This window comes from Brassica napus, chromosome C9 (assembly GCF_020379485.1).
Source record: "Brassica napus cultivar Da-Ae chromosome C9, Da-Ae, whole genome shotgun sequence".
Classification (NCBI taxonomy): Eukaryota; Viridiplantae; Streptophyta; class Magnoliopsida; order Brassicales; family Brassicaceae; genus Brassica; species Brassica napus.
Window position 1 is genome coordinate 18733808 of NC_063452.1, and position 11668 is coordinate 18745475.

Sequence of the window (11668 nt, forward strand, 5' to 3'; positions counted from 1 at the left end):
GCGGAAGTGAATGCCTACGTTCTGAACTCGCCCCTAAGAAGATTTACTGATCCAAAGGGGTCAGCCGGTCAGGAAACCCAACAAGAAAGGCCCGAAGAGCTTAGTTTCCTTCGTGGAGCACTGTCATGAAACCACTCTATCGTTACTCCCAGTGCTTAATATTATTTCTATAAATCTTATGCTATGCAAATAAGGGATAGGGCACTTAGGCGTTTTTGTCTCACTTCTGATTTTGATACTTCCTGAATTTTTTTGCAAATAAGGGATTGGGCACTTAGGCGTTTAAATATGAATTACTTCTTAGTTTCCACATAAAACCAAATGTTCACCCTTTGTTATTATCTACTTACATTATATGTCGTACGTTATTTGTTAAAGTAGCCACCTTGACCGCACTAAGAATGGAATGTATCCAAAGGAAACCTAATATTTAAACATCTGACGCAACATGTTTCTTAGTAGCCTTGCTCTAATTCGTTAATGTTGCTATGATTTTAGTGTGTTTAAAAACAATAGTCCTCCCCACAGCCACTACTACTATTTTATCCTACAAGACAACTTGATATTTCCCGTAATCCGCGTCAATATTCTCATCTCAGCTAATAGAATTTGCTTCAAAGTGCTATATGTTAATAATAGCAGATAAAACATGTTCTACACTTTTTTCGTTTTAAAGGTTTGTATCTCTATCGTTACCTATATGGCATAACCATATTATGCGGAGAATGATAGACATAGGACAAACTTGAATGGAAATATTGATATTTTATGGTTTTATTTATTTCCATTCAAGTTTGTCCTATGTCCATCATTCTCTGCATAATATGGTTATGCCATATAGGTAACGATAGAGATACAAACCTTTAAAACGAAAAAAGTGTAGAACATGTTTTATCTGCTATTATTAACATATAGCACTTTGAAGCAAATTCTATTAGCTGAAGGAGCTGTTGATGATCTCGACCTTGTGATCAAAACTCTTGAAGAGTGTGGCTTCTCACATGACAGGTTCTATATTCACTGCGATGGAGCTTTGTTTGGACTTGCCTCAGACCATAAATGAATTGGTAAACTGCGGGGGTTCAGGAGCTGATGGCGGACCCTCCTACCCGAGCATTGACTAAAACTCCATAACCTTATTACATCATCAAGTTGCACAGAAAAACAACATAGACTAGAAACTGTATAAATTAATACACGATAAATTAATACACAATAAACTAATAAATTTCTCTCGTCCAAACTGGTTCAAAATATGACACAAATCAATAAAATAATACGATAATATTTTTTTTAGAAAATTTTAGAAAAATATATAGTCACATTAAAATTATAAATTAATAATTTATCTATATATATTTTTTATATTTACAAATAAAATACTATATTAGATTAACACTTAATATATTTTGATAAGATTTAGTAAAACTATATCTAAAACCACATTTAAAATCTATGAAACATATTTTATATGCACCAAATAATATGATAAAAACAAGATGAATGTTGAATTTCAAAAAATTAATTAATTTATATACAAAAACTAATTAATTTATTTACAAAAAATAAAATATTTTCTTATTTTTTTAAAAAAATATATATATATTTAGGATAAAAAAAATTCTAAAAAAATTGAATAAGATAGAAAAATTTAAAAATATTTTTTTTTCTAAATTAATAACTTTATAAATTAGTAAACTCTCATAGTCCCATTATATAAATTTATAGTTTTATTGTATCTAAACCACAATTTTTTTTCAGAGAATAATATCTCACCACACACAACCACCAATACAAACACACAAAACCAACCAAAACAAATAAAAATAATTTTCAAAAAAATATAATGACATTCCGCATGGATGTCACTACATTGAGGGGTTAAATCAATATTTCTACCGCCATAATTCTATCAAAGGACTCAACCAACTTCGCCAATCTGCAGATGAAAATTATGACAACGGTACGTGTCTTAATGATATATAAATATTGTGCATATGCAATTTTGAAGAAGGAAAAAGGTATATGGATAAGCTATCCTAGGAAAACAGTCAATTCAGGTCCAATCAATGTTGGACAATGATTAAGAATTCACTTTCTAGACTCCGAATCGATTTGAAGACAAGAGTATGTAAACAATACGTCTACAATGAAGTCCTTAACTGAATGCGTCATCCGTGACATTGACGAAGCATGCGAGGATAGTTACTACTTTTAGAGGATGAACGAATTTGTTATCTTCCTTCGAACTAGATAATCAAAAAACAAACACAAGCATTACATGTTTCTATTTTTGAACAACAATTTTACTTTATGTTTTAAGTTCAGCTAACATTTAAATCGGTACTATCAACTATTTATTCTTTTTTTTAATCGATCAATGAGAACCACTTACAATACTATCACTAACTACTACCAAATGAATCACAAAAACAATTTTGAAATCATCAGAGAATAAAACATATGAACCCGGCGCGTAGCGCCGGAATACCACTAGTATTTTATTAAAGTAGAAATACTTTAAGCTTTTGTTTGGCAACATAGATAGCAGTTTAAAAAAAATATGTTGTTTGGAAACATGGATATCAGTAAGTTATGAAAAAAAAATTAATGGGTTTATGCTATTAAAATTGGAGGCCATTACATTATATTAAAAAGTAATGGGCTTATGTTAATTGATTTATATCAAAAATTCATTCAAAAATATACATATATTCAAAATTTGATTTTTACTAACATATTTTCCAATAACCATTATAAAAATGTTTTCAATATATATAAGAAAAATACAATACAAAGCCCAATTTCAAACACTAACTTAACTTATGGTTTTTATATTTCACATTGAAATTTAAAAATATAATATATGTGATACTTATATGATTGTACGTATAAAATATTATTAATTATAGGATTATTTATTTGATGGTACGTATAAAATATGATTAATTATATGATAACACATATTTTGTAACCTATGAATGATGACATATATAGGATATTTAATAGTGATTAGGGGTAGGCGTTCTGGTTCGTTTTTGGGTCTGTTTGGGATTTCGTGTTCGGTTCAGATCTTTGAGGATTCGGTTCAGATTTGGATAACCAATTTAAATTATTTTAAAAAAATTTAAATTTATTATATTCTTTAATTTTTGAAAAATCTATAAACAATAGAATATATTACATATAAATTTGAATAACATATGTCAGAGTACCTAACTTAACATATAAATTGGTTTAATTTAAATATTTGGATGGATAATTAATAATTATTTAAGTATTTTTGGAGTTTTGAGTATATTTTAACTATTTTAGATATCTACGTTTGATTTTTTTTATATATTTTCAAGTATTTAAACAAACTTAAAAGTATCATATATATTATGGATGGTTTTATATAAGATATTGCATCGGTTCGGATTAGGTTTCAGTTCTTCAAATACCAAAATTTTGAATAATTCGGATATTTAATCAATTTCGATTCGGATTTGGTACTACTTATTTGGATTGGGATCAGTTCGGTTCTTCGAATTCGAGTTTTTTGCCCAACCCTAAATAATGACATAAAAAAAAATAACATCATATTTATTCGAATTCAAAATCTAGTTTGTATTACAACTGATACTATATTGATCCAGGGGCGGAGCTAGAGAAAAAATTTGTGGAGGGCAAAATAAAATTATGCATAAAACTAAGGATAGGTTTGTTAAAAAATAGGGGGGCAAATTGAAAACTAGTCAATGTTTTGCACTGAATCTTTAAAATGAGTTGGGGGCAGCTGCCCCCCTGTTGTTCAATGTGGCTCCGCCACTGTATTGATCAAAAGAAAAAAAAAACTGTTATAACGATAAGCAATTCGAGAAATTCAAGGAGTTAATAGATACGTATAAAGGAAGTCCTCAATAGGGAGGGATCAGCTTTTCGTCTACAACTTTTGGCAAGCATATATCTTTTTCCTTTTTTATGCTCCAGTTTGGTTTATCAATTGCTTATAGTATATCATATCCCTAAATATACACGCTTCTTATATTTTTGGTTATAACGTTCTCAAGCAATTGAATTTTGGACTTACAAAATATTCAATTGATTATTATATTGCCATGTAAGCCAAATTGATATTCTAATTATGTGATACATTATCGAGTCTCTTTTCTAATTAGTACAAAATATAAGTTATAATTTTTTTAATAATTTTCAATTAATATATAAGGGATTGATTTTCAAAAATAATTAATGTTATACCACACCTCTGACAAAATTTACAAAGTTACGTAAATTGATTCTTGAACATGCCTAGATTGACTTCTTAATGACAAAATTAGCATTTTTATAGTATAACTTTAGCGTTTTATAGTCATTCATATAATATATGTCTCGACAATACACTCAAATAATCACAACTATGAACATATAAAAATGAATATGTAAATATATTATTTACATATAAGTATTAGCACAATGCAAATCTGTAGCACCAAATTTTAAATAATATATATCATTTTATGCGGACGCACGAATCATATTCTAAAAAATGTGAGCGATACAGTTGATGATTCAAAAAAGAAAATAAAATTAATTAATATAAATTATAAAATTATTGTGTTTAGAAATATCATATTAAACAATTATTTAATATGGGTAAATTTCAAAAAATAAATACTACTGTTTATATGAAATAATTTTTTATTTATAAAAACAAAAATATCTGCGCAAGACACATGGATTCAAACTTTAGTACTTTGTTATACTTTAGCAAATTTCCCTTGTTTATAAGAGAAGCTAACAAAATTTGACTCTGAAATTTGTGACTACAACTGAGATAGAAAATAAAACCAAACAACACAGAAATGCCAAAATATATGGAGGAAATAGCGAGGTCACTTGTGAGCTGGACAGATGCAGTTCTTGATTCCTATATCCTTAACAAGGCATGGTGGTTGAGATCCATCCTCGTACCAAACCGATCGGTTCTCAACCAGGTCTTTCAGAAAATGATCGAGCTTCTCGATTGTAACACTTGGCATAACCACCACATGAGCTATATCACCTTGGCAAGCGAGCTGCCACCTCCTGACAAACTCTTCATCTCTAGGACGCTCAAAGACAACAGTGCTGCTAAGCTCGTTGAGCATTGCGCTGATCCTGGCTTCGCGGAGCCCGTCTTTGAGGTAATGCGCGTTTCTCAGGCATTTCTGAACTTCTTTTTGGAATCCTTTGTACCCTTTTCGGCTTAAGGTGTACCATAGGAACAAAGGAGCATGCCCGTTTCGGCTTCCCATGATTGTTGCATCCCTCGAGGCGAGGTACTCAACGTTGTTAGAGAGGACTTTGATGTGTTTCATTCTTGTTATCTGAACACCACATGGCATTGGACATCCGACAAACTTGTGGCCCGACACACTCACACTCCCTATCGGTTTATTGAACGTGACTTTTGGTGCCTATGAAGAGGCGTGACAAAAAAAAAAAGACACTTGTTTAGAAGACAAATAAAGGTGATTTTGATTGAAAACTATACACTTACACGTTTGACAAAAGGCATCATAAGTCCAAACAAAGCTCCATCGCAGTGAATATAGAACCTGTCATGTGAGAAGCCACACTCTTCAAGAGTTTTGATCACAAGGTCGAGATCATCAACAGCTCCTTTAACAGTTGTTCCTGCAAGACCAAAAAAAAAGTAATTAAATAACCTTTCTCAATACGAACTTAGTTACAAAGAGAGAGACAGGAACCTATGTTAACATTAAGAATGGCTGGTTTATCTTTGTTCGCCAACAGCTTCTGTCTGAAATCAGCACAGTCAATCTCCCCTGAGATAAGCGTATCAACTCTCTCACACTCCATTCGATACATACGAGCTGCTTTAAACACAGAGTAATGAGATTCACTAGACGCATACAAAATCCCATCAGGAAACACTTCACGCCTGAAAAAAAATATGTTTAAAACAACATTAAACACTGCAATAAAAAGAAAAAAAAAAACAATCACACAAAAAAAGCATACCCAACTAAAATGCCGTGAAGGTTTCCTTCCGTTCCACAGTTTGTGATGTAACCCCAATAGTCATCTCTCTCTATCTCCCAGAGACGAGCAAACCAATCCAAGACGCCAACTTCAAAAGGCCTAGAGTGTACACCATAGTTGCTTTCGATAAACGGATCTCCAAGATTGTTAATGGAGAAATGCTGCAACTGCCCAAGCGCACCGTAGTCGAAATCCAAGTTATATGGATAACCTACACCAATATCATTGTTTTATCCATTTGTATAATGATTTGAATTTTTAAGACTAACTAAATTTATTAATTTATAGAGTTTCTACTTAGATGATATTTGGTTCGTTCCTTCTTGTTGTTGTTTTTTTTCTGATTAAATTGTTGTTGATGTTACCTAGATGATATTTTGTTCGCTCAACCAAAGTTTTCCTGTAACGAGCGAGGACGCTAGCCATGTAGGCCTCTTTATCTCCGGTGAATTCGTCGTTAGATTCCGGCTCCGTCACAGCGAGAGACGTCGTGTGGACATTCCTGCCGAGAACCATTTCTCTTTCTCCTCTTCCGTTTATCACCTTCGTCTTTTTCAGATTCTCTTCCTCGTGATCTGCTCTGTTCCCGTTTATTACCGGGCAAGGTAATGGTTCGTTGATCACAGCCGTTGGAACGAAGTCTTCAGACAAGATATCGAATTTTTCAGCCATTGCAAGGACTGCTTGATCAGATTCCAAAAAGGAGGAGAATCTCTAGAAAGAGGAGAGAGAAGGAAGTGATTGGTGGAAATGGTGAGACAGAGACAAGTGATCGAGAGAGAGGCGCGGCTTCGTTAATTTATAAGTAGCTGAAAATGATTCTTGGCTCTTTTTATTGCCCTTTCGTGGGCACTTGTGCTTCTCGCGAGATTCAAATTATGATATTAAAATATCTTAAACGTGTAGATTCTTTTTTTCTTTTTTTTGTTTATAGCAATTAAAAGGTTATCTCAACTTGTTAAGATTCATATTGATTTTTTTTTTTGTAATCACTATATCCATTCCAAAAGAAGAAACACACTATTAGGCCTATGACACTATAAAACAGAATTTGATTTAGTTTCAAAAAAAAAAAACAGAATTTGATTTGACTATATTGAAAGGAAAACATTATAAAATTGATGTAGATTTCAAAATAGCAATTATTGTTTTGGTTTGAAAAATTTAAAGCAGGTTTGTGGGAGTAGGACTGAACAACGTATCCGTAAATTTTGATTTGATTTTTTCTCCATTTCAATTTTAATCGAAAATCTAAATATTTCTAACTCCATGAAACGTGAAATGCTTCTGATAATCATAGACTGGTTTACCATTTTGATCTTGACCAAACATGTCAAAACCAAACAAAACTTTTTTACTAAATATAGCTAGCATAAATATTATTTAACAAAAATATGATTAGTTCAAGTAAACATAATAAAATGTGTATAATAAGTATCTTTGACACTAAAAAATAATATATTGTTTTAAACACATAATGAATAAAAGAAATTGTATGGTAATCATATTATATTTTCTATAAATATTATTACGTCAGCTGAGAAAAATTAATTTGAAGGGTTTATTTTAAAAAGTTTCTGACTTTACAATTTAAAAAAGAGAGAAATTTCTGTCAAAACTTTGCGATTTTCTACGATTTTCTGGCATACGTGTGCTTGATGCCATATAAAAACATTATAGAGGGAGGAGCTAGCTTTTAAACACACGAGTTTAATTTGGTTGGAAGGTATTGTTAAAGAAAAAATAAAGAGCATATATTATTAGAAATTGTAATGTTAGTTTTTGTATAAAGATGAAAATATTCGATCTTGGGGAAAAAAATAGCTTAAATCAAAATCGTTAGAACAAGTGTGTGGAGAAGGGCGAGGTGTAGATTTTAATTTTTAAACGCACGTGTTTAATTTGTTTGGGATAAGATCGATTGGTAGGTTTTGGGTGTGACTAGACTACACATGGGTGTGTGATTGTGTGCTAATGCTTAATGTATAATTATTCTAAAAATCTATCTACCCTACAAAAAAACAAGTTGAAAGAAGTTTTTTTTAGATAAAATGTTTAAATTTATCACCAAAATTTATTTTTGACAAAGTTACAAAAGATGATTCTTAACTTTTAGACTATAAAAATCTCTCTTCGTTCGCCATGGATGTTCCAAAAGCTTTAAGCTTTGGCTAATATATACGTTGTTGCTCTTTCTTTCTAACAGACATCCAAGGTGCATTTCTTTTAATTTTTTGAAATCTCCGATTATTTTTGTTCACTCAAGACGTTTAATTTGGTTTACATTCTTTTGAGATTGACGATGTAGTCTATTATGCGTATGTTGGTGGTGTGATTCAAGGCGCAGGGATTTTAACTCCTCCAACACGAAGTTTTAACTTTGCATCCTTACATTACCTCAACTGGGAACAAAGGCCGTGTTCTGTGCTTAGATATACAGGGAACTTCAATGTGGGAGATTATGCTCAAAGATTTTTTTGGCAAGGCCTAGAAAAAGCTGTCTGTTTTTTTTCACTGGAATAGTTCTCGGTGCAGGTATGTAAATGAAAATAGATTCACCACTCATTTCCAGTTAGGTGAGTGAGGCCATCAAAACTAACTGGCTCCTACTTGAATCATCCAACATTTATGCAACCAATCCTAGATATGAAAAACTACAGTTAAATTGCACTTTTATCTCATTTGTTTCAACTGCTTGATGATGGCTTGTTAAATGTCGAATCTGATGTTTGGGTTGAATGGCACTTAGGCTTCTTCTTCGACTTCTTAGGGTTATCCATGTGGGAGACCTACAAAACATTTGTGCATAAATTACTAGTTGGAGAGATAAGGGCATTTAAGATTCGCTAACTTACAATGTGAGATTTCCATTGGACTGTCTCTAAAGTAGTGTCATGTGGAGGATGATCACGAACATGTCGGAAAATGTGAATCAGCACCGCAGCATCCAGAGCAGCATACTCTAGCTGCACAATTCACTTTAATTATCAGATTCAATTTATTTTAGGACGGCCCCTGATTAGATTATGGTTATTATGCTTCAATAATGAACCTGATTCTGTGTCAAAGGCCTTTGTTCCCAATCGCTATTGCGTCTTGTTTTGTTCAAACCCACTCCCAATATTTTCTGATACACACAACAAAAAGATCAAAATGTAAATGTAACATTAAATGATTTTATGAGCTATGATCTAGAAAAGCTCACCTTGGTTAGTCCTGATAAACCACCACATGGTTCTTTGAAAACGTTTTGAATGTCTAGCAACATGTCATAGCTCTTGAAACACTTGAGATCCCCATATGAAAGCGCCAATTGTTTGATGTCACACTGAAAATTGTAACCTGAGATGATGATGCTCAGCTCAGTCAGATAGAATCTTTTAATACGGCAAAGCAAAAGTTTATTTATAAAAAAAAAGAGAGGATACACATCTCATATTATACCAAGCTTTAATGTACTATACGATTGCAAAATCTGACTAAGACAGGTGTCTAGAATCTCAGAGGCGTCATAGTAAAGCTTTATCAAGTCCAGTATGAAAATTTTGCTATCTGATCCAATTTGCATGATTGAAACCTGAAGACAAGACATGCCAAAAGAACAAATAAGTATATCTACAACATGAATGGAAAGAAACTCATTATGTCAGAGGTCAGTGACGAAACTAATATTATTTACCTTGTTTGGTTTACTGCCTTTCATGTAATTGGGTTTCCATTCACAGTCAAGACCCACAACTTTACAACCTTCAAGAAAAGAAGTAGCTTCTCTTAACCCATTTACTTCATCAACCCATACTACTTCTTCCACAGCCAGATCGTTGAGATGCAGAAAGCATTTGTTAACCAAATCAACCTCAGCCTCTGAAGCAACAACATGAAGAATATATCATTGTAAGCGTCTTGAAAACACACTAGGAGAAGTAAGCTCCATAAAACAAAACAATATATACCTTGTGCTTTTGGCAGACCTTCAAGTGAATATCGTTCACAAAGTTCATCAACTTTCTCATAGTACCCAGCTTCCATTGCCAAGTAAACCTTCAAAACATAAAAAAGAACTTCAAACACTTTTGGTAAATGATTACAGAACAAACGGACAAACAAGTTCTTACCAGATACTCGAGTAGCTGTCTGTCACCTTTTGCCTTTGTTTCAGCAACATCCCAGCATGCTTTTTCAGCTAGATCCTTCAGTGCACTGCGCATTTGATTGGATAAAAATGTCATCTTGTAACTGTTAATTCTGCATATATATCGAAAAATCGAGAAAGCAAAAGAGACCTTTCTTTACACTTGTAACACAATTCAGGGAACTCATGCTGGAGATAGTGCTTCTTCATGACATTATAAGCCTGCTTCAGCATATTCCTTGACCCGTACTCTTGCACAAGAAGGCACAAACTGGGCCGCCCCATGAAAGTGGCCCATTTCTCAGCAGCTTGGAAGTCTTTATCCTCAACCATCTGCTGGAGGAAAGTCTCTCCAGGGAAACTGAAAGAGAAATGCTCTAAGAGAGACACAGCCGTCATGAAAGACTTGGACTTGATCAGCTCAGAGATGTATTCTTCAAGAAACGCACTACCAGAAGAAGAAGAAGCAGATCCTTCCCTAGACAAGGCTTCATCGATGCTCGCTAACCCAACATCAAACACTTTGAGTGTATTCACCATAACTTTCTCATCATAAGCTACAGAACCTCCAACAATAGCAAGGAAGAGCCGAGCAGCTAAGCTTCTCGCGGAAGCAGCGTCTTCTTGATTACTAGCGGGAGCAGAGGCTGACTTGAAGTAGCGTCGAAGAGCTGATATGACCAAGTGACTAAAGCCTTCACCGTATACTCCAAAGACGGGAAGCAGATTCAGACAGTAGACAATGAAAGTAGAAGGGCCTGGTTGGGGGTTGTTAGCGAGAACTTGATGGACTCGGTGCTGCAACGCTTGGAACTTCTTTGTTGCCTTGCAGCTTCCTGCAATTACTCTATTTATAAACTAAAATACTCGATTTGAAAGAAAGAAAAAGGTTGGGACTTTACCATGGATATAGCATTCTTTGAGAAGGTATAAGAAGACAAGCGGAGAAACATGGGTTAAATCTGAGAATGCATGCAAACACAGAGTTCCATGACCATCAGCTTCTTCAGGATCCAAACCCATCCAAAGGATGAAATTTTTAAAACCTACAAAAGAAACCATGTCGAAAGTAAGAGAGTGGAGGAAGAATCAATCAAGCAGTTCCATTTATGGTTCCAATGAGCTGTGAAAAATCTAAGCAGTAACTAAAAGCTCGAATGGTAGAATCCGAATATGAAGATCGTCCGCATAAAACTTTCCGGGGAATTCCAATTTAGTTTCTCACCGGGGAGAATCGTTGATAACCGGAGAGAGTAAACCGGTAAGGGAAGGGCGGAGAAATGTTTGTAGAGAGAGAGAGAGAAGAAAAGGAAGAGTCGGAGTTTTATAAAAAGAGACGTGACTTTTAACGGCCAATCTCCGTCCGTTGACTCCGTTCAGTTCATGTGAGGGTCTTTTGGTCTTTTCCAGTTTTTAGCCATGCTTCAAGGAGTTAACTAGATTGATATCTTTTTTCGAATTCAAAGCTTTTATTTAACAGAATCACAAATTTAAATAAAACTAATA

At 33.5% G+C, this 11668-nt stretch overlaps 2 protein-coding genes and 1 long non-coding RNA gene across 6 annotated transcripts; 1 reads left to right on the top strand and 2 right to left on the bottom strand.

The window, feature by feature from the left end:
* Positions 1 to 4719: 4719 nt before the first annotated feature.
* LOC106345766 (serine decarboxylase-like) lies at positions 4720 to 6843 on the bottom strand. Its single transcript, XM_013784946.3, has 5 exons — positions 6396 to 6843; positions 6010 to 6241; positions 5736 to 5929; positions 5525 to 5661; positions 4720 to 5441 (listed from the first exon to the last, which is right to left on the bottom strand). Exons 1-5 carry the CDS (start codon positions 6700 to 6702, stop codon positions 4878 to 4880), a joined length of 1434 nt encoding a protein of 477 aa, XP_013640400.2. The 5' UTR covers positions 6703 to 6843; the 3' UTR covers positions 4720 to 4877.
* Positions 6844 to 7900: 1057 nt separating this feature from the next.
* Positions 7901 to 8706, top strand: LOC111213415. 3 transcript variants are annotated; one of them, XR_002663331.2, is made up of 2 exons: positions 7901 to 8245; positions 8326 to 8706. It is a non-coding gene; the product is annotated as an uncharacterized LOC111213415 (long non-coding RNA). The 3 variants fall into 3 exon arrangements; XR_002663330.2 differs by having other exon boundaries at positions 8339 to 8706; XR_001270380.3 differs by having other exon boundaries at positions 8372 to 8706.
* On the bottom strand, positions 8567 to 11531 carry LOC111213414. 2 transcript variants are annotated; one of them, XM_022715166.2, is made up of 11 exons: positions 11388 to 11531; positions 11065 to 11208; positions 10314 to 10998; positions 10146 to 10230; positions 9984 to 10071; positions 9710 to 9894; positions 9475 to 9607; positions 9236 to 9372; positions 9083 to 9157; positions 8886 to 8996; positions 8567 to 8819 (listed from the first exon to the last, which is right to left on the bottom strand). In XM_022715166.2, the coding sequence occupies exons 2-11, from the start codon at positions 11183 to 11185 to the stop codon at positions 8718 to 8720; spliced, it is 1722 nt and encodes a 573-aa protein (XP_022570887.2). In that variant the 5' UTR covers positions 11186 to 11208; positions 11388 to 11531; the 3' UTR covers positions 8567 to 8717. The 2 variants fall into 2 exon arrangements, with proteins under 2 accessions (XP_022570887.2, XP_048623438.1); XM_048767481.1 differs by having other exon boundaries at positions 11065 to 11220; positions 11252 to 11463.
* Positions 11532 to 11668: the final 137 nt, after the last annotated feature.

Coding starts and splice junctions, on each gene's coding strand:
- LOC106345766 (XM_013784946.3), bottom strand. CDS start 6,702: ATGGCTGAAAAATTCGATATCTTGTCTGAAGACTTCGTTCCAACGGCT. Junction 5,662..5,735: donor CATTCTTAATGTTAACATAG/GTTCCTGTCTCT, acceptor TTGGTCTTGCAG/GAACAACTGTTAAAGGAGCT. Junction 5,442..5,524: donor TGATGCCTTTTGTCAAACGT/GTAAGTGTATAG, acceptor GCCTCTTCATAG/GCACCAAAAGTCACGTTCAA.
- LOC111213414 (XM_022715166.2), bottom strand. CDS start 11,185: ATGGGTTTGGATCCTGAAGAAGCTGATGGTCATGGAACTCTGTGTTTG. Junction 10,231..10,313: donor TGTTACAAGTGTAAAGAAAG/GTCTCTTTTGCT, acceptor TCAAATGCGCAG/TGCACTGAAGGATCTAGCTG. Junction 8,997..9,082: donor GGCCTTTGACACAGAATCAG/GTTCATTATTGA, acceptor TGAATTGTGCAG/CTAGAGTATGCTGCTCTGGA.